The 22511-nt window shown below is 35.1% G+C and overlaps 1 protein-coding gene across 1 annotated transcript in view; it reads right to left on the bottom strand.

Moving 5' to 3' along the window:
* LOC145674600 (uncharacterized) overlaps positions 1-22511 on the bottom strand; it is a 33024-nt gene that overhangs the window by 3033 nt on the left and 7480 nt on the right. The window contains exons 3-4 of the mRNA XM_081744822.1: positions 13419-13552; positions 8566-8770 (exon numbers count right to left, since the gene is read on the bottom strand). Coding sequence (XP_081600948.1) covers positions 8566-8770; positions 13419-13552 — 339 coding nt within the window. The remainder of the gene's footprint in view (positions 1-8565; positions 8771-13418; positions 13553-22511) is intronic.

The following is a 22511-nucleotide window of genomic DNA, read 5'->3' as shown; positions in this document are numbered from 1 at the left end:
ACCACTCCTAAATAAATCTTTAATACATTACGCTGTCTTTTATATCACCGTTTTATTGTCACTCTTTCAACGTATACTTTCTTCATATAAATTGTCTTAACTCTCTTCTTACAATCCGTCTTAATCTAAATTCATAACATCTTTTGTCCTAACAACATCTGATCTTTTATCTTGTTAATCTGTCTTATTTATTCCACAGTTCACAGACTCTTTCCTGGCCACTTCAAACAAAATCGCCATATGCAATATTCTATAATCTCTCCAGCCTAACAGGTTTGAATTTGGCAAGAACGGTATAATCAATCATAATTGTTTCATTCTTTCTATGTACATTGCTTGTACAGCAAATAAAGAATGGTTAACTTGGTTCTTGGCTTTGAATATATAGTTTCATACGATGCTACATAATCACAGTTTGGAATTCAGTGAACGTATATATTTTAACGACTTATTGATGATACATTTTAACTTATTATATACTGCATAAATATACAGTTATTCTGCTGCAACCAACTGTTATAGAGAGGTAATCTGTTACAACGTGGGCAGTCTATATATGAGGGTTGTTACATAAATTCTAACCCTAACCAAAAAATATCAGAAATAGACGCGTAATACTTTTAGGTCGTAATTATTGAACCTTCCTATGATATCACACAAAATTTAGTATTAATATCTACTCTTATTCTGTTGTTACAGGTCCATAAAGACAGAAGAGTGAGCAGCAAAATGTGACCAAATGGAGAATTGAAGGTTATTGCAGGGTTCTCACAAAAAAGAAGTGAAGACCAGTTTCCCTGGCATTCCCTAACACAAATTCTGGTTTTCCCTGATATAAATTCTTGAACATAAATGGGAAAATATTGGGTAAGTTCTATCATACACATTTTTAACGGCCTCCTCCATTCCCATACCCGTCCAACACACTTCTTTAATTATCATTTACATATTTGTTATGTTCAATATGAGTAATTGTTATTTACACAGAATTGTTCACGTAAATATATAATAATATATAATGTATGATACAGTATCACATATCTCGACACTGCAAATTACTTTTTTTGCTTGAAAAAGTAATAAAATGCAACATAACATGCAGTCAAGAATATATTGTCAACTCTCCCTGAGACCTATTTCTATCGGTCCTAAAATGAAATGAAACCTTTAAGTTTTACGTTCTACAGTTACGCCGCCTAGGCTAAGGGGACTATGATGATGAAAACTGAATGAAATGGTGGAATAAAGAGTGGGAGGAAACGGGAGACCCCCGAGAAAGCCCATGCACACGGTGTTTTCCACCACAAAGTTCACCTGGCAAGAGCTGGGATCGAACCAAGGACCCCATGCACCAGAGGTGAACAATCTACCACTGAGCCACCGTGGCCCACTATCAGTCCTAATATTGCGAAACTCTAAGACATGTTAATAATCACGTTTACATTTTTTAAACAGAAGTTTGTTTTGCTTTCAGTTCTTGAATTTGTTCTATGAAAGCGTCTTCTTGTTTGTAACATAATTCCACCTGTTTCTTTTTGCTTCTAATTTCTTAACTTCAATACTTAGTTTTCTTTTTTTATCTTCGATTTTACTTTCCTCAGCACTTTTGATTCGTTTCTGTTTAAGGTATTCATCATAGCGCCTTCAAGCTGAACGAACTCAAGAGAAGCATTCTTTGATCAACAGGAACAGATTCTACACCTCCATAATACGTAACTGCATTATGCACCCGCCTCTGTGCTAAGAATCTTCGATTTGGTTTTCTACAATAAGTGTCTTATTGACTAAGAACCCGCTTCCACTGAGACATTGCCGTGGGATGAAATTAAACATTTTCACATTCCACAAATCAGAATATTCTTGTTTCTTGGACATTACCTTTGCAAAGAAGTCACCTAACCTGATGCTGCTCATCTTCTCTTCGTATTCTCTGAAGTCATGAGACAACTGAATTTCAGTACAGAAAGCCATAAATCGCCGCTTTTGCTTTCTTAGCTATAGAATCCGATATTCTGTTATGATCATGCAGAGTGTGTAGGATGCGTTTCATCCTAGTCTAAGCAAGTTCTGCATTGTTCTTTTGTTGCCTGGTAGTCTGGGTCCAAAACTGACAGAGCACGTACCAGTTGGTACCTCAGAGGGTTCCTTTCCACAACGTTCTTGATTGTGCCCAGCAAAAAAAATCGATAGTCAAGCCTAAAAGCTAGTTTATTATCTGATGTTTTCATTAGTTTTTCCGTCTTAACATTGTAACGACTGTTGTATTCACTGCCTGTTACTGACGGATCGGGTCCATTGGACCCGTCTTGGATTGGGGAGTTTTTTTTCTAAAGTCAAGATTCAAGTAAATGGCATTAATTGTTTTTAATAATTTTAATATTTTTATTGATTAGTTCTAACTACATTTTCTTAGTTATACCTAGTATTTACAAACATTCAATATGCTTCTAAGCCTTTGTTACAACTAAGCACCCACTAACATTTGTTACACAGAACCTTTGAATGTTCGTTCCACACATTTTTCTCACATTTCAAGCACACTGTTTTGCTTTCCCTATCGAGTTTCGATAGACAAATGTGACATTTCTTCTTGGAGATATGTATGTCCTTCTCTTCATTTGGACAAACAGTAGCTCCCTCCTCACCTATCAGCTGATCACTCAGTTCTCTTTCCAAGTACTGCAAGAATCATTATCTTCTCCCAGATTTTGCTCCTAATTCTTCAGGATCACTGTTTGGTATATAATAAAAGCATTCAGCGCACTGTTGTCGATCATGTTATAGAATATGATCATTGGCCATCGGCGAGTTTTTCTCTTCACTGAATAACTATGCATCATTTGATAAATTGGTTGAAATAGAATAAATTGGTCGAATATTACATTTTTAGTGTTGACTCATTCTATCTTTCCGTGTATATGCTATTTATGCAATAAATAGAAAAAATATACTCTACACCTAATATTCTTAAAGTGTGGTGATAGTTCCCGCGAAGGAAGTGATTCAAATATATATTTTCCGCACAAGAGAAACAAACTACATATAAATAATATGACCGGGCTCAATATGCCCGTCAGTACGTAAAAGGAGTCATCCATAATTGTGACGAAACTAATTGAAATTGAAAACAAGGAAAACAGGATCTTGATTGTCTTTAAAAATGATGAAAAGTCGCAGGAGCTGAAGTCGCTAGCTTGTGTTGTTAAAATATAAAATATTAAAAAAAGATTGAATTCGGGTCCGTCGTTATAGGGTTAAAACCAATGTCCACGAAGATGACAAGTCATACTTCGATTTTTGCTTTTACATGATCAATTATCCCCTTTTCTCTCTCTCACACACACAGTACTTCACTCCCTCAGCACGAAATAGCAACACTGCATCACTGTCATTATGGGAATGCTGTATCATTGTGGTCCTCTTTACATGTCAATCTGTACAACTGATAGAGAGGAAACAATGTTAGATTTGAAAGAAAAAAAAAAATGTTATACTTGCACATTTCCCTGTGCAAGTATACTTGTACATTTCCCTGACATGTTTTCATTTCCCTGGTTTTCCAGAATGTGGGAACCCTGTATTGAATATATTCATATGAAAGGTTTAAAGCCGCAGAAGATTCACGCCGACATGGCTGCTCCTTAAGGTGATAGTGTCCCCTCATATGCCACAGTGAGGAAATGGGCAATCGAATTTAAAAGGGAAGAACTTCCATTGAAAATGACACTCGATCAGGAAGGACCCTGGAAGCACTAACTCACGAAAACATTGGGAAAGTGCACGATATCAATATGATTGATCGGCGAATGACTGTCAGGCAGATTGCTGAGGCAATGGAATTATCTGCTGCAAGCGCTGACCGAATTAGCACCCAGCATCTGGGATTGAGCGGCTGGGTGCTAAACTTCTGACACCTGATCAAAAGCTCACCAGACACAACATTTCAAGGGACAATCGTCATCTCCTCCGGACAAATCCAGATGCCTTTCGCACTCGATTCATAATAGATGAGATCTGGGTCCGCCATTATCAACCAGAATTCAAAATAAAATCCAAGCGTGGAAACACCCCTCATGCTCCCCTCCAAAGATCAAATCAGTGTTCTCAGCTGGAAAAGTGATGGCTACAGTTTTCTAGGATTCGGAAGAGATTGTGATGTGGATTATCTTCCGCAGGGACGAACAATAACAGGGCGTTCTATGCACGTCTTCGATGACAGCTTCGTAATAATATTCGGCAGAATCGTCTTGGGAAACTAACAGCAAGTGTCCTTCTCCATCAAGACTATGCTCATAGCCACAAGTCAGTCATCGCAATGGCAGCAATTCACGGTTGTGGCTACAGATTGATTCCCCTACTCACCTTATTCGCCTGATTTGGCACCTTCTGGCTTTCATCTTTTTCGATGCTCAAAAAGAAGTTTGAAGGTACTCATTTTGAAACTGATGATACGTCATGCATGCTGTAGACGAAATTTTACACGCCTTCGACAAATCATTTTTCACCAGCGGTATTAATGCACTTGAACATTGATGTGCAAAATGTGTTGACTTTTCAGGGTTATGTTGAAAAGTAACAGTATCCATAAACTCTCTGCTGCTCCGTTTATAGATAGGCTTAGAAGAACCCTCGTAAAGCTTAGAACTTTGGAAAAGCACTGTTCATGATGTTCTGTGTATTTTATTAATATTTTTTAGATACTGTTAGAAAATAGTGAATATGTGTCTATAATTTCTAAGTTCATCATTTAATAGCGACTTGATTTTCCATTTGTTTGTTGATTTATTCCTTGTTTATTAATTTTTCAGTTGTAGTTATTTATGCCCTAAATTCAAGTCTTTCTCCAACTACTTTCCCAACGAAAGAATCGTTATCTACCTAACACATGATTTTTTGTTTAATTTAACGCCCCGCGCTTATGGTCTGAAACTAAGAAGGACAGTGAGATGATAATGAACAAAATGGTAGAATGAAGAAAGTAAGAGGAAACGGAAGAACCCTGATAAAATTCACGCACACGGTGTTTTTCAACCACAAAGTCCACGTGACGAGAGCTGGGATCGAACCAGTATAACGATGATATAAACGTAGTGGGCAGAAAGTGTATAAAATTTGCACTAGCCCTACGAGGGAAAAAAATTGTCTATTTAAAATATAAATATAAATTGCTAGAAAATACATACATTCATTTTTACAATTAAAATAGTACTGGTCATGATGAAATAATCCATAATACAATGATTAAAGGAACATATCGTTAGTATTTATTCTCATGTCAGGCAATATTAGTTCAGAATCGATTAACGTTACATTTGGTGCGTGTAACACAGGAAATCTTACGGCAACCTTGAACAAGAGTAAAAGTTGTCAAAACACTGCTTTGTAAACCTGAGATACAACTTTTATTTTTAAAAAAGTAAATAAAAACAAATGGATTATAATCAGGGTGGATTGATTTAAATCACTTGATTTTTTAAATAAAAATCGTTGATTTAAATCGAATTCCAAAATAAATTAATTTAAAGTGAAAATAAGTAAAATCCCGTTTCTGTTCTGCTATTTCGATTATGGAAGTTAATAATCATAATTCAATGAGACTCAAATGTGCAATAGTATGAAAACCAGTGTCATGCAGAGGATGATTAGGGAAAATCCCGTTTTGAACAGGTAACGGAGAAATTCTGCTTTCTTCTTTTCGTATCATTGGGTTTGGGTTTTAAAATCGTTAACTATTCTAACGGGGAAATCACCATCCACATTTAAGACGAAAATTCTTTTTTGTGCGTGTCTGTTTGTTTGCTCCCAGATAATAGGGCGTATTTAGAGAGGTCCTATCTCATCTCTATTTTTTTTTTTTTTTTTTTTTGTTTTTTTTTTGTTAATTTTATAACTTTAGGCGAAATTTATGTATTTCATGCCGCAAGCTAAGTTCTGAGTTTTTAAAAATAGGCCCCTGCCAAATATCAGTAACTTTTGTGAAAAAAAGTGTTATTTTGATAAACGTTGCTGTACTTTTTCCTTAATGCTTAACCTTTTAAATTATATCACCTATTTTTAGGTGATAGGGTAGAATCTTCATTATTCAATTAAAAAAGTACGAATAAGGCTTTTTACTTCGTTTTCTTCAAGACAGGAGGCATTTTAGAACACGTTACATATGCTTTCACGCCTTTTTACGTTGAGGCATAGTGTGTGATGACGTCATAAATTTAAAAAGATATATTTTGTCATGCGTATTATTATTATTTTTTGGCGGGTTACATTTTGCATTCAGAAGACTGAAATTTTGCACACTCGTTCAGTGCACCCCTTAATAATTTTCGGATGTTTTCAGATATCTGCGTGGAGACAGCTGGGTCCAGAGGGGGAAAAAATGTGTAAAAAAAAAGGATATTTTTAACAAAAAATAGCTTTTTCGTGATTTTCCCGCCTCAGATGGAGACATATGAATGGTACCGTTTGAAAGGATGTTCTATTCTGAAGAAAATGATGCACGTACTATGCTCCTAGGATAAATAGGGATGTCTCAGGAAACTGTTACCTGAGATCCTGTTTATACGGGAATCTGGGGTATTTGGGGAATATTATTTTTCGAGGGCTTACTTTTGCACATACAGGATTGAAATTTTGCACATTTATTCAGTGCACCCCTCAGTATTTTTCAGATTTGTTTCAGATCTCTGCCTTAAAACAGGAGGGGCCCACAGAGGTAAAAATTAAAAACAAAAAAGAATATATTTTTAACATGATGGAGACATTTGAAGGGTACCGTTTGAAAATTTGTTTTATTCTGAAGAGAATAATGTACACGTCATGATCCTAGAATAAATAGGGATGTCTGAGGAAATTTTTATATTACATCCGAGTCATCTGGATCATTGTGGGAATGTTCTTAGCTCATTGTTAAATAGTTTCCTCACCCTTACTACTCAAGATAGAAGCTTGAAATTTTGTACACACATTTTGTACACCCCTTCGTATTTCCCAGTTGATTTTGAGATCTGTGCGGTAACACAGGGAAATCCAGAGGGGATCAAAATAAAAAAAAAAAGAGTAAAAAAATGCCAATTACTCTCAAAATTACCCGCTTCAGGGATATGATAAGGAAATGTGAATGTTACCGTTTCAAAAGCTGTTCTATTCTAAAGAAAGTATGTACCATGATCCTAAGATAAATAGGGATGGTGCTGTATCTGCTTGACTGAAAGTCTATAATTTACCTTTAAAAAGAGCCATAATTTAAAAGGATTAAGAAACATTGTTTGGATTGATATATGTTAACGATTGGGGATAATTCAAAATTCAACCCCAATACTTTCACTTAAATGGCATAATTAGCATTTAATACTAATTCCTAATGCTTTTTCTTCAGTTCGTGACTTGTATTATACGAGGAGAAAGATTTGATTTAAATAAAAAAAATCGATTTAAATCAAAAAAATCAACAAAAATGATTTTTTTAAAAAAAAATCATGATTTTTTTCCACCCTGATTATAATTACATGGGCGCATGGGGGGATATTCAAAATTAACAAAAAATTGGCTACTTACCAATGAATCCTCCCTGGAAAAATTTAAAAGATTTTGACGTTTTGGAACTCTCAGCTGGTTCCTTCCTCAGTGGCAAGGTAACAAGGATTAAAACGGAAAGGAGAAAAAAGAGTAAAAACAGGAATACATACCACTATATAAAAAGAACAAAAAAGATCCTTGGTAAGTAGCCAATTTTTTGTTAAAAACAAACGGAGTTTAACGAACTACGAAACAAGAGAAAAATCTAATATAGCATGAATTCATCCAAACAAACTCCAGAAGTCGTTGAATATATAGAGAAAACCCCAATTACTACAAGTAATTCTAATCTTCAGAAACAATATTCTCGTCAAATCAAATGCAGAATCTATTACAATCTTTCGTGGACCAGACGAAAACTGAATTCAGTACAGTGGAACCGACACAGCAACAATTTCGTGCAGAGATGACAGAACTTTTCGAGCAGGTGAAAAACAATAAGGATAATATGAAAAAGACCTTTCATTAAGCTGTGAAAATGGTAAGGAGTATGCTGGACAAATCATAGACCTAAGACAGGAAGTGAAAAATGTGAAAAGAAAATCAGAAACCACGAACATAGTTCAAACTTCTCTTCTTTGCTAAATAAGGAAATACGAACAAGCAAGCAAAGAAACAAACAAACAAACAAAACGTAGAGTGTAATGTTATTAGCAAATGAAAACGATTCCAACGGAAGGAATGTACTGGACGTTAGGAAGAAGACTACAAGCCACTCATGTGTTTCCTGGGATACCAATTCAACTTCTGATAGCGAATACGGACAATCAGCAAGAAGAACAGAAGCGTGAAGAGAACCTAGTGATCTCTGATCTTTGGCCATGTGTAGCGGCCGCGTACATGACATACCGCCGAGTTTGTTCCTACAAGACTAGCTAACATCTTTCATTATTCCATTAAAATTCACTAAACCTCTCCACAATGTTACATTTGAATTAAATATGTATTCCACTGTCAGAAGAAACAAATAATTTTCAGAAAGTGAACACTTACTTCTAAGCATTTCTCTTTCAGAGGCGAATCTTCATATTTATCAGCAAATTCACAAATGAAGAAGACATTATTTGGATTTAAACTGGAGAGCAGAAACTTCTCGCATTTCTCTTTCAGACGTGGAAGCATATATTTATTCGCTGCAGCCAATACTTCACACGCTGTTTCTATACATGGTAAGGGAAGATTGTCCGTGTAAACGTATCTATTAGAAAAGACAAACAAGAGTCAAATTATTATCCTCGTAAGATAAAAAACGTAATGTAATTTGTTAAAGTCTTATTGAATTCATGGTTAAAATCAAGATTTACTTATAGATTCCATCTTGTTTTCATTAAAATTTGCATAAATCAACATTTGAGTACCGTCTTTGGATTTCTTTAGTTAAGAAAAAGTAGAAATCTAAATGATGTTGAAGGATATCTATCTTCGGAAGATATTTTCATATCTGCGGAACATTAATAGAAAGAAAACTCCTTCTACCTCACTAATCCTTTTGTTTTCTAACCCAAGAAATCCAGAGACAATTCCCGAAGGTGGACTGAGGGCAAATTTGAACGAAATTAAATACAATATCGAACAAATTAAGAATAAAAGGAATTATATACGTTTCTTTCTTTCTTTTGTGTGTGTGGCAAAGTGTTGGTACATTCTTGCTATTTGTGTAGTAATTGGAAGATATGAAGTGAAGTGTGTGAGTGATACCGTCCTGAACAATCTTCACGCGTCAAGAAAGCAATTATTTATCAAATTTCAGATTGCGCGTGAAACAACTGGATGTCAAATTTACAAGAGCTTACATGAAGCTCATGGAGACCTAGCGTTACCGTATCGCACAGTTCTCAGATAAGTCAAGTTACTTAATAGTGGCCGTGAATCAGCCGAGAAATAACATGGTGGTGGGTATTCTTGTACGGTAACAGATCCACACCACTTGAAGATATACTGCGCACAATGCTAGTGAATGTTCGCCGATGGATATGTAGTGAATTAGCGAATAAATGACCAGAGAAACATTTCATGATCCTGTGTATACTAGATGCTTCTTGGGATTGTGCTTGTATTTACTATGGCCATTAGACACATTATCGAATTATCTCAATTGATACGTGGGCTAAATCGTATGAACTGAAATGATACACAAATTAGTGGCATTACCACGTAAAAAAGTCAGACAAGAACAAGCGTGTTTGAAGGCGATACTGATTGTGTCACATGACCACCACTAAGGAGTTATCTTTGCGCACTATGTTCCACAAGGGATTACAGTGAACGCAGACTATTACGTCTGGTACCTTCGTGAATATTTGCGCCCTGCTCTTAGGCACAAAAGTCAACATCTCCTGCTATTGGGGACCTATTATTCTCCACGATAACGTAAGATGTCACACAACACAAGTAAAGAACTTACTACAACAGTTACAACACATTGACTTAAATAATAATAATAAAAAAAAATACTAAATAAAAAAGTATGAATCTATGACGTCTTATGCTTACGTTCATTTAGGTCGCAAACTCATTGCAATCGTTTTGCCGCCTTCTTCGTGACTCTAGCGGGAGATTTCGGGTAACGTCACGATACAAATAGCAGCCACCAAGACAACGTAAGAAATCTGACAATTTGAGAGTCGCGGTTTTTAAACTGCAGTTCGCCAGCTCGGTTCAAATAATGTATTCTGTTCTCCCTATTCTATTTTATATATATATTTTCCCCAAATTTTACACAATAAAAGTTACTTCACGCTTAACTGTATAGAAACTTTTTGCATGGCATAAAATTTATTTTTGAATTCAAAAATTTCGTGACACATCTTATGAAACTGAGTGACACACTCATGAGACTGACATGAGTGGGATTACGAAACTTTCCAAAATCAGAACATTTAATTGAGACAATTTTATACATGAGATTTACTAAGAAAATATTGCACAGTGCATCATTTGGCGTTATTAAATTTTCATTCGATTCCTGAACTGTTTAGCTTTCTGTTTATAGTAGCACACACGAAAAAAATTAAACATTTGACGTCTTAAGGAAGGACACTAAACGCAGGTCTCAGTACTTCAATAGCTGAAATCGTTAATACAGAAATAGAAATAAATTCGTATTCCTTCATTATAGCCTCATGGAATAAAATATAATCAAATATCTTAATAGCTTGCAAAAATGACACTTCTTTACCAAATAACTGGTGGTTTCTACTTTCTTATGAACTAATCTTCCATATTTATTCAATTTTAAATACTACTTAATAAAACTTAATTTTATCAACTTCCAAATAATTACAAGGGTTTCTCCGTAAGAAAATCCATTTATAATAGCCCTAGTAAGTTCCTGCCTTAAAATTCCTTTCTAGCTTTACATAATCTCTAATTTCGAAAGTAATTTTTTTTCATTCGGTTTAGCTACGAATCGAGGCTAATTTATTAAAAACAGAACAAATTATATTGAAAAACTTGTTACAAGTGTATCTAACTGCAGGGTTTCGAGTCTAAACTACTAATTATGATCTTTTTCAGATCTTTGGGAAATTTAGGGCATTTTATTAAAATATGTCCAACTCAATTTATGAGACAGAATAAGAAAAATTTAATTCTAATAAAACTAAATTTTTGCAAACTTCATAATTACAGTAGAACAAATTTCTACGCATATTCGCTAACTATTCAACTATTAAATTTTGGCGAACTATTTTATTTGTAAAAATATATACTAAGTTAAAATAATAGGAATTTTATAAATAAATATTGTAACCAAAATTGGATAGGTTACATACTTTCCTGTAAAATGTACGTATACACTAGCGTGTTTTGCAAAGTAATTGATTACTTCATTAACTGCATTTTTTTTAAATTTCATTACTGCTTAAAATTACTCCACTAACTAGTTTAAAATAACGTGTTTCTCCTAATTAATGGTTAAGTTCACAAAGTATCTCTAAAATTATTATTTTGATACTACCTACTGAATTTAATTTTCCACTACAAATTTCCCTTATGAAAATGCTATGATCCACTAAATGTTAAACATATAGATGTTATATGTTGTTCAGAAATTATTCTTTTCAAAAATGATCATTCTTTCCTTTCTTGTTTCGTTTCGGATATTAAGTTATGAAGTTAAACAACTTGACTACCAAACTCAGTGAGAAAACCTGTATGCACATCTAAACTGCAATTTAAGAGATCATGACCAAATATCTTTTAATAGTAAACCTGTAAAAAGATAGGTACTCTTGGAAAATAAAATGAAATTTTGCAACTTTATGCTGTCTCATTATTTTTATTGGTGATTATATTGTTCCATCTATGATCTGGGTTCTCCCTGTCTAAATTGAGTTTGGATTCTTCAGTACTAATGAAAAACGATTCAAACACTTTCCTTTCGATGTTGTTGGAACAAGGATATTTGAGAACAAGAACAAAAGACACCTGTTCTTCCTATCTTGTATCTTGTTTCCTGCAACTGTCAAGTTAACTCCAAAGTGGGAGTTCTTCTCCTCTAGCGTCTCTACTATTGTCTTTGATTGTGGTGGAAACATTATCTTTCTAATTCCTATATAAGACTCACTTCACTCACAAGAAATATTGTAGATTTCTGAAAATTATTCTTCCTGTATCAATTTTTAAATACTGACAAAGAGCTTTCAAAACCAGTGGCAGATTATACTGCAAAGTAGATTTCGAATTCGTTGCCTATTTTCCTTAACCTTTCTGAAATTCCTAGCCATAAGGATAAAGAAACTCACCTTGTGAACTTTTATACAATAGTCATTAATTAGAACCAACACGTTCTTTAAACTAGCTAATGGACTAATATTAAAAACTAGTAACCAAGAGTTTTACAGTGTACGCTGGTGTATTTGTATTTTATAGGAAAGAATACCTAAACAGATGTAACGCAAATAATTTTCCAGCGATGCACTAACAACTTTGATAAACAAGATCTCCTCATGGACTGAAATGATTCAACCTAAGCAGACGAAACCCTGAGTCATGAAGGTAAGTTTATGTTTCTTATGAGTAGGTATATACCCTATAGCTTCAATTAGTAAATGATCATGTAGCACAAGTTCCAATGTTCACAGAGGGATGTCAATCAACTAACTGCTAAGGAAAATCATCGTTCTCTGCATTTGTCAGTGAGTCCTCGTGGTTAACAAACTAGTATGAGAACCTTTTGTTGCCGTCACATATGCTAAACGGAATTACTCACCACGAAAAACAAAATGAAGCTGTTTACTTAAATAAGTTTCTTTCGTGTTATACTTAAATTCTTCGGCGGTACATTCAAAAGTACTCATATAAGTTCTACGTAATGTACTATGAGTTACCCATTCCTTTCACTAGACTAACGACGGGAACAAAAAGGCAGTAAGGCTAACAAAAGAGAGTGTCAATTAAAAAAAATATTGATTATAAAAAACCTGTTTCACATCTCACTTCCATTTTTTAGAAAAAGAGTCACGATATGACTTAAAATTTCAAACAGAAACTACAAAGTACATAGGTGAGTACATGCTATTTTCGAGTACCAGTAAAAAGTGCAAATATTATTAGAAATTATCTCACAAAAGTAAAATCATATACCCAACAATGAATGCAATACTTAACCTTTAAGATACCTTTTAAGAAAAGTATTACTTTAGTAACATGTGCCATATTAAATCTTCATTACGTTCCTATCTATAGAAAGATCATCGCCTTTCCAGCTCTACTATCAACTAGTTACTCCAAAACAATCATACATCCAGGAAAACAAATTCCCACTTTGTATTTCTGAAGCGCATCCTATTAGTAACAAGACTGCTAGTCTACTACTACCAAATTATTAAAACAGGAAATCTTACTCCAGAAGGATTTTAAATGCCTCAGGATCCACATCAGTTACATGCACTATTCCTTCTTCCCTGATTCCTCCATAGAACATAGCTTTAAATACAGGACTTGACATTGCTAATACCAAACGATGAGCCCGGAAGACCTGAAATAAAAGATAGTTTAATCGATCTATTTAAAATATTACTTACATTTTATACCTAAAATAGCAAAACAATGAAATAGGATGTAAAATTTTGAATGTGAACACGAATACACATAAAATACCTATTTTACCATTTCATCTTTACCCAATATTATTATTATCGTCGTCAGAAAAATGACAAACGGTATGTTTAAAATTATGAAAATATTTCTATCTTGCGTGGTTTTAACGATTAAAAAAGTAAGTCTATGATGACTAGTAAATAGTCTAGTAAATAGTCTATGATGACTATTAATATCACAGACACACAATACTATAGACAAATTCCTTAGATTTTCAGTCTTTTTTACCTGGAGCCCTGTTTATCATTTCTGCAAACTCTATGACCCCTTCGCTGATTTAGTACGGTACAATACGTGAGTTAGGTGCAGGTGATTCTACGTTCTGTTTCAGATGAAGGTACATACACTAATTATTTCTAATTATTTACTTTAGCTTATACGGTACGATTTTAAAAGACTGTGTCTCGGTCTCTTTTTAGTAATTTCTCAGGCCTCACAGGATGCGGCCGATGCCAATTTGGTTTCTGAGCGCAGAACATCACCAGATGGTTAATGAAAAATAAAACAAAAAGACAAACAATACCTACTAGTAATATATTGCCTTTATTCACCATTTTACGAGGATGATTCAAACGAGAACCTTAAAAGTGATTATTTTTCAACGTAGTCACCCTGACGTTCAATGCAAGTATTCCAACGCCTCGGAAGTGTATGAATACCACATTGAAAAAAGTCTTTTGGTCATGACCGCAGCCATTTGTGCACCGCGGTTTTAATCTCATCATCATTTTTGAACTGCTTGCCTCCCAACGCTTCTTTGAGCGGTCCAAACACATGAAAGTCACTAGGGGTGAGGTCTGGTGAATAAGGTGGGTGTGAGGGACATTCAAATTTTAAATCTTGGATAGTCTCAATTGTCAAATGGGCAGTATGCAGTCGAGCGTTGTCATGCTTTAACAATACATCTGAAGTCAGACGTCCTCGACGTTTACTCTGAATTGCCGGCGAAGTTGACTTGTGAACAGATATGAATAAGAAGTACTGGTTACTCCCCCCCTCCATGTAATGTTCTAAAATGAACTACAGCACGTTATGGACAATATTGTGCGTTGAACCAACACTAATATTCAAAATGGTGGCTATTTCCTTCAGTGTAATACGCCTGTTATTCTTTATAAGCTCTTCCCCTAAAGCGCTGTTTTCGCCCGTTACTACGCGGTGAGACTGCCCCGGTCGTGGAGCATCCTCCACAGACATTACACCGTTTTTACACTTTTTATACCGCTCGAACACTTGCTGCAGGGACAAACACGAATCACTGTACTGTGCTGTCATCCTGCGATGAATTTAAATAAGTTTGACACTCTTACTACTCAATAAACGTATTACAGATCGCTGCTTTAACGCGATGCATATTGCTAGTGGCACGGCATCTTCGTACTAATGCTGTTGCAGTCTCTTGTACTGTAGGTCACTCTGTCACCTGTCGGTCATCTTGTGAAACTCAAGGAACACTATTGCCAAATATCAATTCCATCATACAACTTTCCGGCATTTTATAGCAATTTTAAGGTTTTCATTTGAATCGCCTTCGTAAGTACGCAAGGTAGTACCATCATTACCATTTCAACTTACTTTCTAGAGCATATAATAGAAAATAATTGTGTGCCTCTAACAGCCGTATTTAAACTTTATTATATTTTATAGAAACATAAAACAAACTTTAAACAAGATCAAGAAGAGATATACCGGGTGCACCATTTATAATGTCCCACCTTTATAACAGAGGAACTAAGAGAGTGAGAGAAGCGAAACTTTGTACAAAGTAACTACAGGAAGGGGGACATCTATCCGTGTATTGGGTAACATCACTAGGTGAACAGTGTTGCCAACCCAATATAAAGTTATGATTTTTTAAATGGAATGACCTAAATTTAATATCATAATTCGAATCAGCAATGAAAACAAAGACGAAAGAGATGACACTCGCAGATCAGTGTTGCATTCTTTTTGAGAAATATTGTAAAACATATGTCAAATTTAAACGCCTTTAACACACACAAGGAATGAAGTAGTAACTATTTGTGCACATTAAATGAAATACTGGGAAGAACTCTTTAAAATGACTTCAAGTTTAGAAGGATCAGTTAAACAGTGTTGCCACAACAGAAGAGAGAAAAATTGAGTTTGGAAATAGTGCAATAACTTGGAAAAGGTCCCTAGTACAGTATAGGTTTAAATGCATAGAGGAAATCAGTATGTCATAAGGAGCATTGTCACGTTTATTTGAGATCGATAAGTCAAGTACTTACCAAGATATTCGGTACTCTGTAAAAGCTGAGAATTTTGTGCTGTACAAGATGGTAACGCTGTTTCAAAATTCCCTTTTTTCCCTCTGCCTTGGAGAAATATTAAAGTACTAATCTGTGACACAAGTTATATTCTGTGACATGCTGAATTAAAGCAAAATATTTAAAATAAGGAAACAGAATATTTTTTCTGTTTCATGAATTTTGTAATGTATGTTACAAATAATTGTTTCTTGATCGTCATAAACATATATTTCTTTAATTTAATTTCTTTCTCCTGAATATAAGTTGGAAAAGACAATAAAACGTAGATGTTAGTAGTTGTAAAATTTGAATTGAAAATTCATAGGCTAAGTTCTGTTAAATGGTAGCAAAATTTTTCAGATCATCCAATATTTATACGTACTGGCCAATTTTAGGGGACCATACACAACTTATTTTGTATTTCATTCACCACGAAATTAACTACAAATAATGTATAAATTGCTTTTAAGAAGGGAGTTGCATTTATGGATTCATAGGTGCCGATTCCCTTATGAGGACCCAAACATTACGAGTAAAAGTAGAGCACGTAGAAATATGCTATAAAAGCTATAATGGAACAAACACCAAACAACCCCTGTTAGATGTCCATTAAAAACAGGAAATGTATCTGATCGGAAACGGAGAACCTGATGGGTCCATGAACGGTTGGATCCGTAGTGAGATGACGAGTAAACGAATAGAGTGTAAAAAAAAAAAATCAAATCTATGCTGGATGGCCACAAAAAACAAGGTAGTAGTTAACCAAGTCAGGGCTGGGCCAAAGTAGTGGAAAATCAAGGTGTCTATAGGGACCAGGCGCGTTAGCAAACGTGGGTATGCTTGTAAACAAAATAGTGTAAATATACTGTGTAAAGAATATTCCATAGTTCTTCTGCAAATTATATACGACATCGTATTACTTAGCGCAGCGTAACTTTCTGTATAACGTCCCACGTTTATGCCATTTAGGCTAAGGGAGACAATGATTAAGGCAAGTGACTGATGATAGAAGAATTAATGGGATGAGAATGTGAGAGAAAGCGAGAGACCCGACAACCCCATGGACATGATGTTATCCACCGTAAACTTACTGGATCGAAAATCGTATCAGGGACCCCACGCACCAGAGGTAAGTGCTGTACCACTGAGCAACCGTGCCCTCGCAGTTTAACTTTAAGAAGGCTTAACCACGGCATTTTCCTATTATAATTCAATCAAAATCTTTTGTGTTTTGTACAATGGTTCACAATAATTGAATACAGAATTATGATTTACTGCAAAATGATATGTCTGAAAAGCAATTATTCTCGGAAAAATACGTACAAACCCATGCATGTGGTCACTAGAAACTATCATTTCATCTATTTGAACTGAACGAAGTTGCAAACTCATATGGGCTTTTGTCCGTATGGAAGAGGCATTTCAGCGACAGTGTATATGCGCGTAAAGGAAGACAAGGGAGAGAGACAAGCACCATCCTGTGCTACGTGGTCATTATGATGTAACATATTTTGGAGTTCAGGATAAGCAAACGTGGAACTGTGTCCGTAGAAAACAAACACGTCACCACGTGAAAGTAAAACCGAAATGCTTATTTTCGCTTTGTGTTGACGCAAACCGTTAGGTAATGAGAGGGTCCAGGTATAAGTACGAGGGTCATTTCAAAAGTCTTGCACACAGCCTATGCACGACCGTTTGAGTCACTTTTAGGTTTGTTGTGGGTCAGAGTTTGGGCTTTGATGATTGTTTCTGTGTTTTCTGGTTTGCTTAGCTGTGTTGTGAGAAATTCAGTAGTGAACCTGACTAAGGTTGGGTTACACATGATGATGAGCGTTCCTATATCAACATCGAAACTCTATGTGGAAAGAATTCAACTGAAATTTACAATGTTTTGCGGGAGGTTTGTCGAAATAGTGTAGTGGATCATAGCACTGTATTTCGGTGCTCAGCTCGTTTCCGTGAAGGTCGTGTAATCATTGCGGACACCTCAAGACGTAAAAGACCATCAACTGCAACAGACTACACTCCTGAGATTATTGTGAATGACATTTTGAGAGAGGGTCGACGAAAATATGTAAGAAAATTGCATATGAGACAAAAATATCTGTCACTTCACTTTACAGAATTATTACTGAAAAGCTGAAAATTAAGACGAGATGGGTTCCGCATGATCTGAGTAAAGAGCAGAAAGCATGTTGCAAAAGAATCGCAGAAAAATTGCTTCAACGTTATCAGACAGAAGGAGATCAGCTTTTCAAACGACTGTTGCAATTGATGAAACCTGGATACTAGAGTTTGAACCAGAACTGAAGTTTCAGTCGTCACATTAAAACAGTTCAGACTCTTCACGCCCGAAGAAATTCTGCTAGCAACAATCAAACGTTTTACTCACGATGATCTCCGCGTATGATACGAATGGAGAGATGGCTACAATAGAGTGACATATGGGACGTCTATACCAGGCGTATATTACAAGCTGTTTCTGCAAAATGTTTTGCGTCCGAAAAGTATTGAAAGAAATCCCGACATTCTTGCAGCTGGTGTATTCTGAACGATAATGCAAGGCCGCACACTGCTCTGCAAGTGAGAGTGACACTTAACAAGTATGGATGGGAAATACTTTCCTTCCCAATATAGTCCTGATTTGAGCCCACCAGACTTTGAATTGTTTCCCAAATTAAAAGAACCACTCTGTGGAAAACGTTTTGATTCGATTGATGAAGCTTTCAGTGAGGTGACCCGAGTATTCAGACACCTCAACAATGAAGGTGCCCTATCCAGAATACAGAATTTGCCAAATGTTGGGAAGTTGTCATAAACAAGTATGAAGATTGTATTGAACGCCTGTAAAGATATTTTGTACAATAAATGATTAGCTTGCATAACATCTTTCAGTATGCAGAACTTTCGAAGTGACTGTCGTACAATATATTGCAAAAAATTTTCCAAACAGTTGCTAGGACATAATGTTGTACGTAGCGGTACATCTAAATACTAATTGCAAACATTAGAAGCTATTGGTACCATAACAAATAACAGTCTATGTGCCACGCTAAATAACAGTATATGAGTCTAATTTCGTAATAATGTTCGCAAAATTTGCGAATCGCAAACGAACGCAGAAACGATACAATAATTATTATTATTGCATACCGATAAATCGAAAAAAAGCCATATTTTAAATTTCGTTAACACAATTCACTGCAGAATGATGCCGTATAAAACATTTTAAGACATTCAGTAATTGTGTATGTAAGAGAAAACTTGAACCAATGATTTTTGTGATGTTAATGCAAAATTCACAAATTTTTACGTTTGCTGCAGTATCGTAGAAGGAGTTTACTAAATGTATACTAAACAAAGCTAACCAAAGTCAACCTACGTATCCTAACTCATATTTTATGTTCAAGGACAAAAAGAAAGAAAAAAACACCTAGTAAAATTTTAGTGAATCCCATCAGCACTATATTACAAACATATCACGCATTGTTGTGCGTGAGCCAGTGTATAGTACATTACGTCAGTCTTACTACTTGCTAGTACTTGCATTTTGGTCAATTTATTTACCTTTGAATTTATAGTAAATATGGTGCTTTTTTACTTTTGGCGCAACAAATTTTGAAAGATTTACAAGTAAAAGTCGGTATTTTGCATGAAAAGACATAAAGAACAATTTTCTGCAGGCTATAGAGTTAAATACAAACTAATACACCTGTATTTTATGTTTACAAGTGTAGATTACTATAGTTCGCGTCCCTCGAATTGTCGTGTGGCATCAGCCAACAAGATCGCAGTGCGCTGTTACTATACCTTCAGGGAGGAACCTATTCACTCATAATTGTCCACAAATACGAACAAAATTAATTATGAATGATTTGATTCCTCCCTGAAGGTTTAGTAACAGTGCACTGTGAGTTTATTGGTTGATGCCACACGCCAATTCGGGTGGCGCGGAGTATAGTGTAAAATTCTTACGAGTATTTTACAAGGGATAAAATAAGTGAGTGCATATAAATGATGATTGTATTAGAAACTATTTTCCACCAGTGCTGTATTTGTGCACAGTGTACATAAGTTCTATTTTATGTTTACAAGTGGAACGCTACGAGTATGAAACCGTGACAAGTATTATTGAAACTCATATCATTACCAAAATCCACTCATTTCACTATCCTTATTTTTGCATATAGCAACCTTCGCTGACGCACCTACTCCCTTCGGACTCACCCCCTCTCTAGAGATGCCCTTCAGTTTCGCCCTGCGTGACTCGGTTAGATAGCATTCGTGCTTTTTAGTGGCCTATTAGGAGGTTGTTTCTTGTTTTTTGCGTTGTAGTTTTTATGCATACATCCGGACGCCGTATTTACACGCAAATCCTAGAATAATTTTAATTTTTCAACAATTGATTATGATGGTCCCCTTGAAATTTAACTATTCCATTTGACATGTTTCCATGTCGGCCAGCGCAAATCATTTAGTAAACAATAAGAAGGAATTTGCAAAGAATTGTAATTTTTGAACAATTATTTCGAGTCGCACGGCAAAAGTAAAGCTGCACGAGAAATCTTCCTAAAAATGTACTTAAAACATTATGTCGAGCTTCACATGAAAGGCAGTAGCGCGTTTCAAACTTATTCGATGATTTGTAACTAAACATTCGATAAATGAGCTGACAAATACAAAAGATAACGTGCAGTTGGAAAAGTTGGCGGCAAAGTAGAAATTTAAAAAATACACGAATTTTATGGTCATATAATTAGGTATTTCCAGAAAAAAAAAAGCCTATTTCATTGGTGCATATAGGCTACAACTCATACAGCTAACCTTTGTAGCGATTTATAATATGGTAGAAAATAATAATAAATAAAAAAAAATACTCAGTTAGGGCCAATAACTTTAAAATTTTAAGTTCCTAAGTGAGAGTTCATCCGTACAAAGTATACCACACAAAGAAATTTGTTTCGTGACCTGATGGATAATGCCAAAGACTTGGGGAACTATTCCGATATGGGTTACGTCAACGCAAAGCAATATTTAACATTTTGTTAGTGATCATCGGCATAGCAGTTATAATGACTTCTTGCATTTCTTGTATGAACAATTTCTTGAACAATGCTTCCGAATGATCCTCTTAGACGTGCAAACGAAGAAAGTGAATAATTATCTTGATTACACCACTTGGCTACGCCCAACAGCTACAATACAGCCAAAGAAATTGTGCTCGCAAATCATCCTTTGTATTGCTTCAATTGGATCAACACTCTTACTTATTTCATTCATTCGTGTTTAAAAAAGAAATAATAACAAGTCGGTAATATTTACAGATAATATTGAATTGTTTCGATATTACTCCCCTAAAGTTGCACGAGAATAAGTATATTCACTGCACGAAATAGCTATTAGGTAGGTCTCGTAAACGTATTTCTACCATCCTGTTAAAATTTGAATTGGTATTATTAACTCAAGAACAATTTATATTCACATTACGTTTAATTAGTCTCTTCAAGGACTCAATGGGTTTCATTTCATTGTGTGTCCATTGATTAATGTTTTATTTCATTTTAATCATTTCTTCACGATTTCTCCAACGCTGAGGGGAAAAAAAGGGAATTTTGAAACAGCGTTACCATCTTGTACAGCACAAAATTCTCAGCTTTTACAGAGTACCGAATATCTTGGTAAGTACTTGACTTATCGATCTCAAATAAACGTGACAATGCTCCTTATGACATACTGATTTCCTCTATGCATTTAAACCTATACTGTACTAGGGACCTTTTCCAAGTTATTGCACTATTTCCAAACTCAATTTTTCTCTCTTCTGTTGTGGCAACACTGTTTAACTGATCCTTCTAAACTTGAAGTCATTTTAAAGAGTTCTTCCCAGTATTTCATTTAATGTGCACAAATAGTTACTACTTCATTCCTTGTGTGTGTTAAAGGCGTTTAAATTTGACATATGTTTTACAATATTTCTCAAAAAGTATGCAACACTGATCTGCGAGTGTCATCTGTTTCGTCTTTGTTTTCATTGCTGATTCGAATTATGATATTAAATTTAGGTCATTCCATTTAAAAAATCATAACTTTATATTGGGTTGGCAACACTGTTCACCTAGTGATGTTACCCAATACATGGATAGATGTCCCCCTTCCTGTAGTTGCTTTGTACAAAGTTTCGCTTCTCTCACTCTCTTAGTTCCTCTGTTATAAAGGTGGGACATTATAAATGGTGCACCCGGTATAGCTAATAGAATGCTATTTAGGGAAACAACACTATATGCTTTTACTCTCGTTAAGATACATCAAACATATATTACTTCGTTGTGATAAAAATAAAAAGACAAGAGACATGTAAGAGGAGAAACACAGGAGACATTACTGCGAAATTAATTCTCTGCTAATTATACATGAAACTAGTACGCAATTGAATTTAAAACTACCATGACACGACAAAAATATACACACTAAAGTATAAATAAATCTTAAATCATACAAATATGATTTCCTTTATTAGGCTTATAGCCGCCATTGGTATATTTATTTTTCAGTCGGTTTTATTTA

Source organism: Thermobia domestica, chromosome 2, assembly GCF_964235325.1.
Source record: "Thermobia domestica chromosome 2, izTheDome1.hap1.1, whole genome shotgun sequence".
Taxonomy (NCBI): domain Eukaryota; kingdom Metazoa; phylum Arthropoda; class Insecta; order Zygentoma; family Lepismatidae; genus Thermobia; species Thermobia domestica.
The sequence above is the reverse complement of the archived record's forward strand: the minus strand, read 5'-3'. Positions and strand labels throughout refer to the sequence as shown.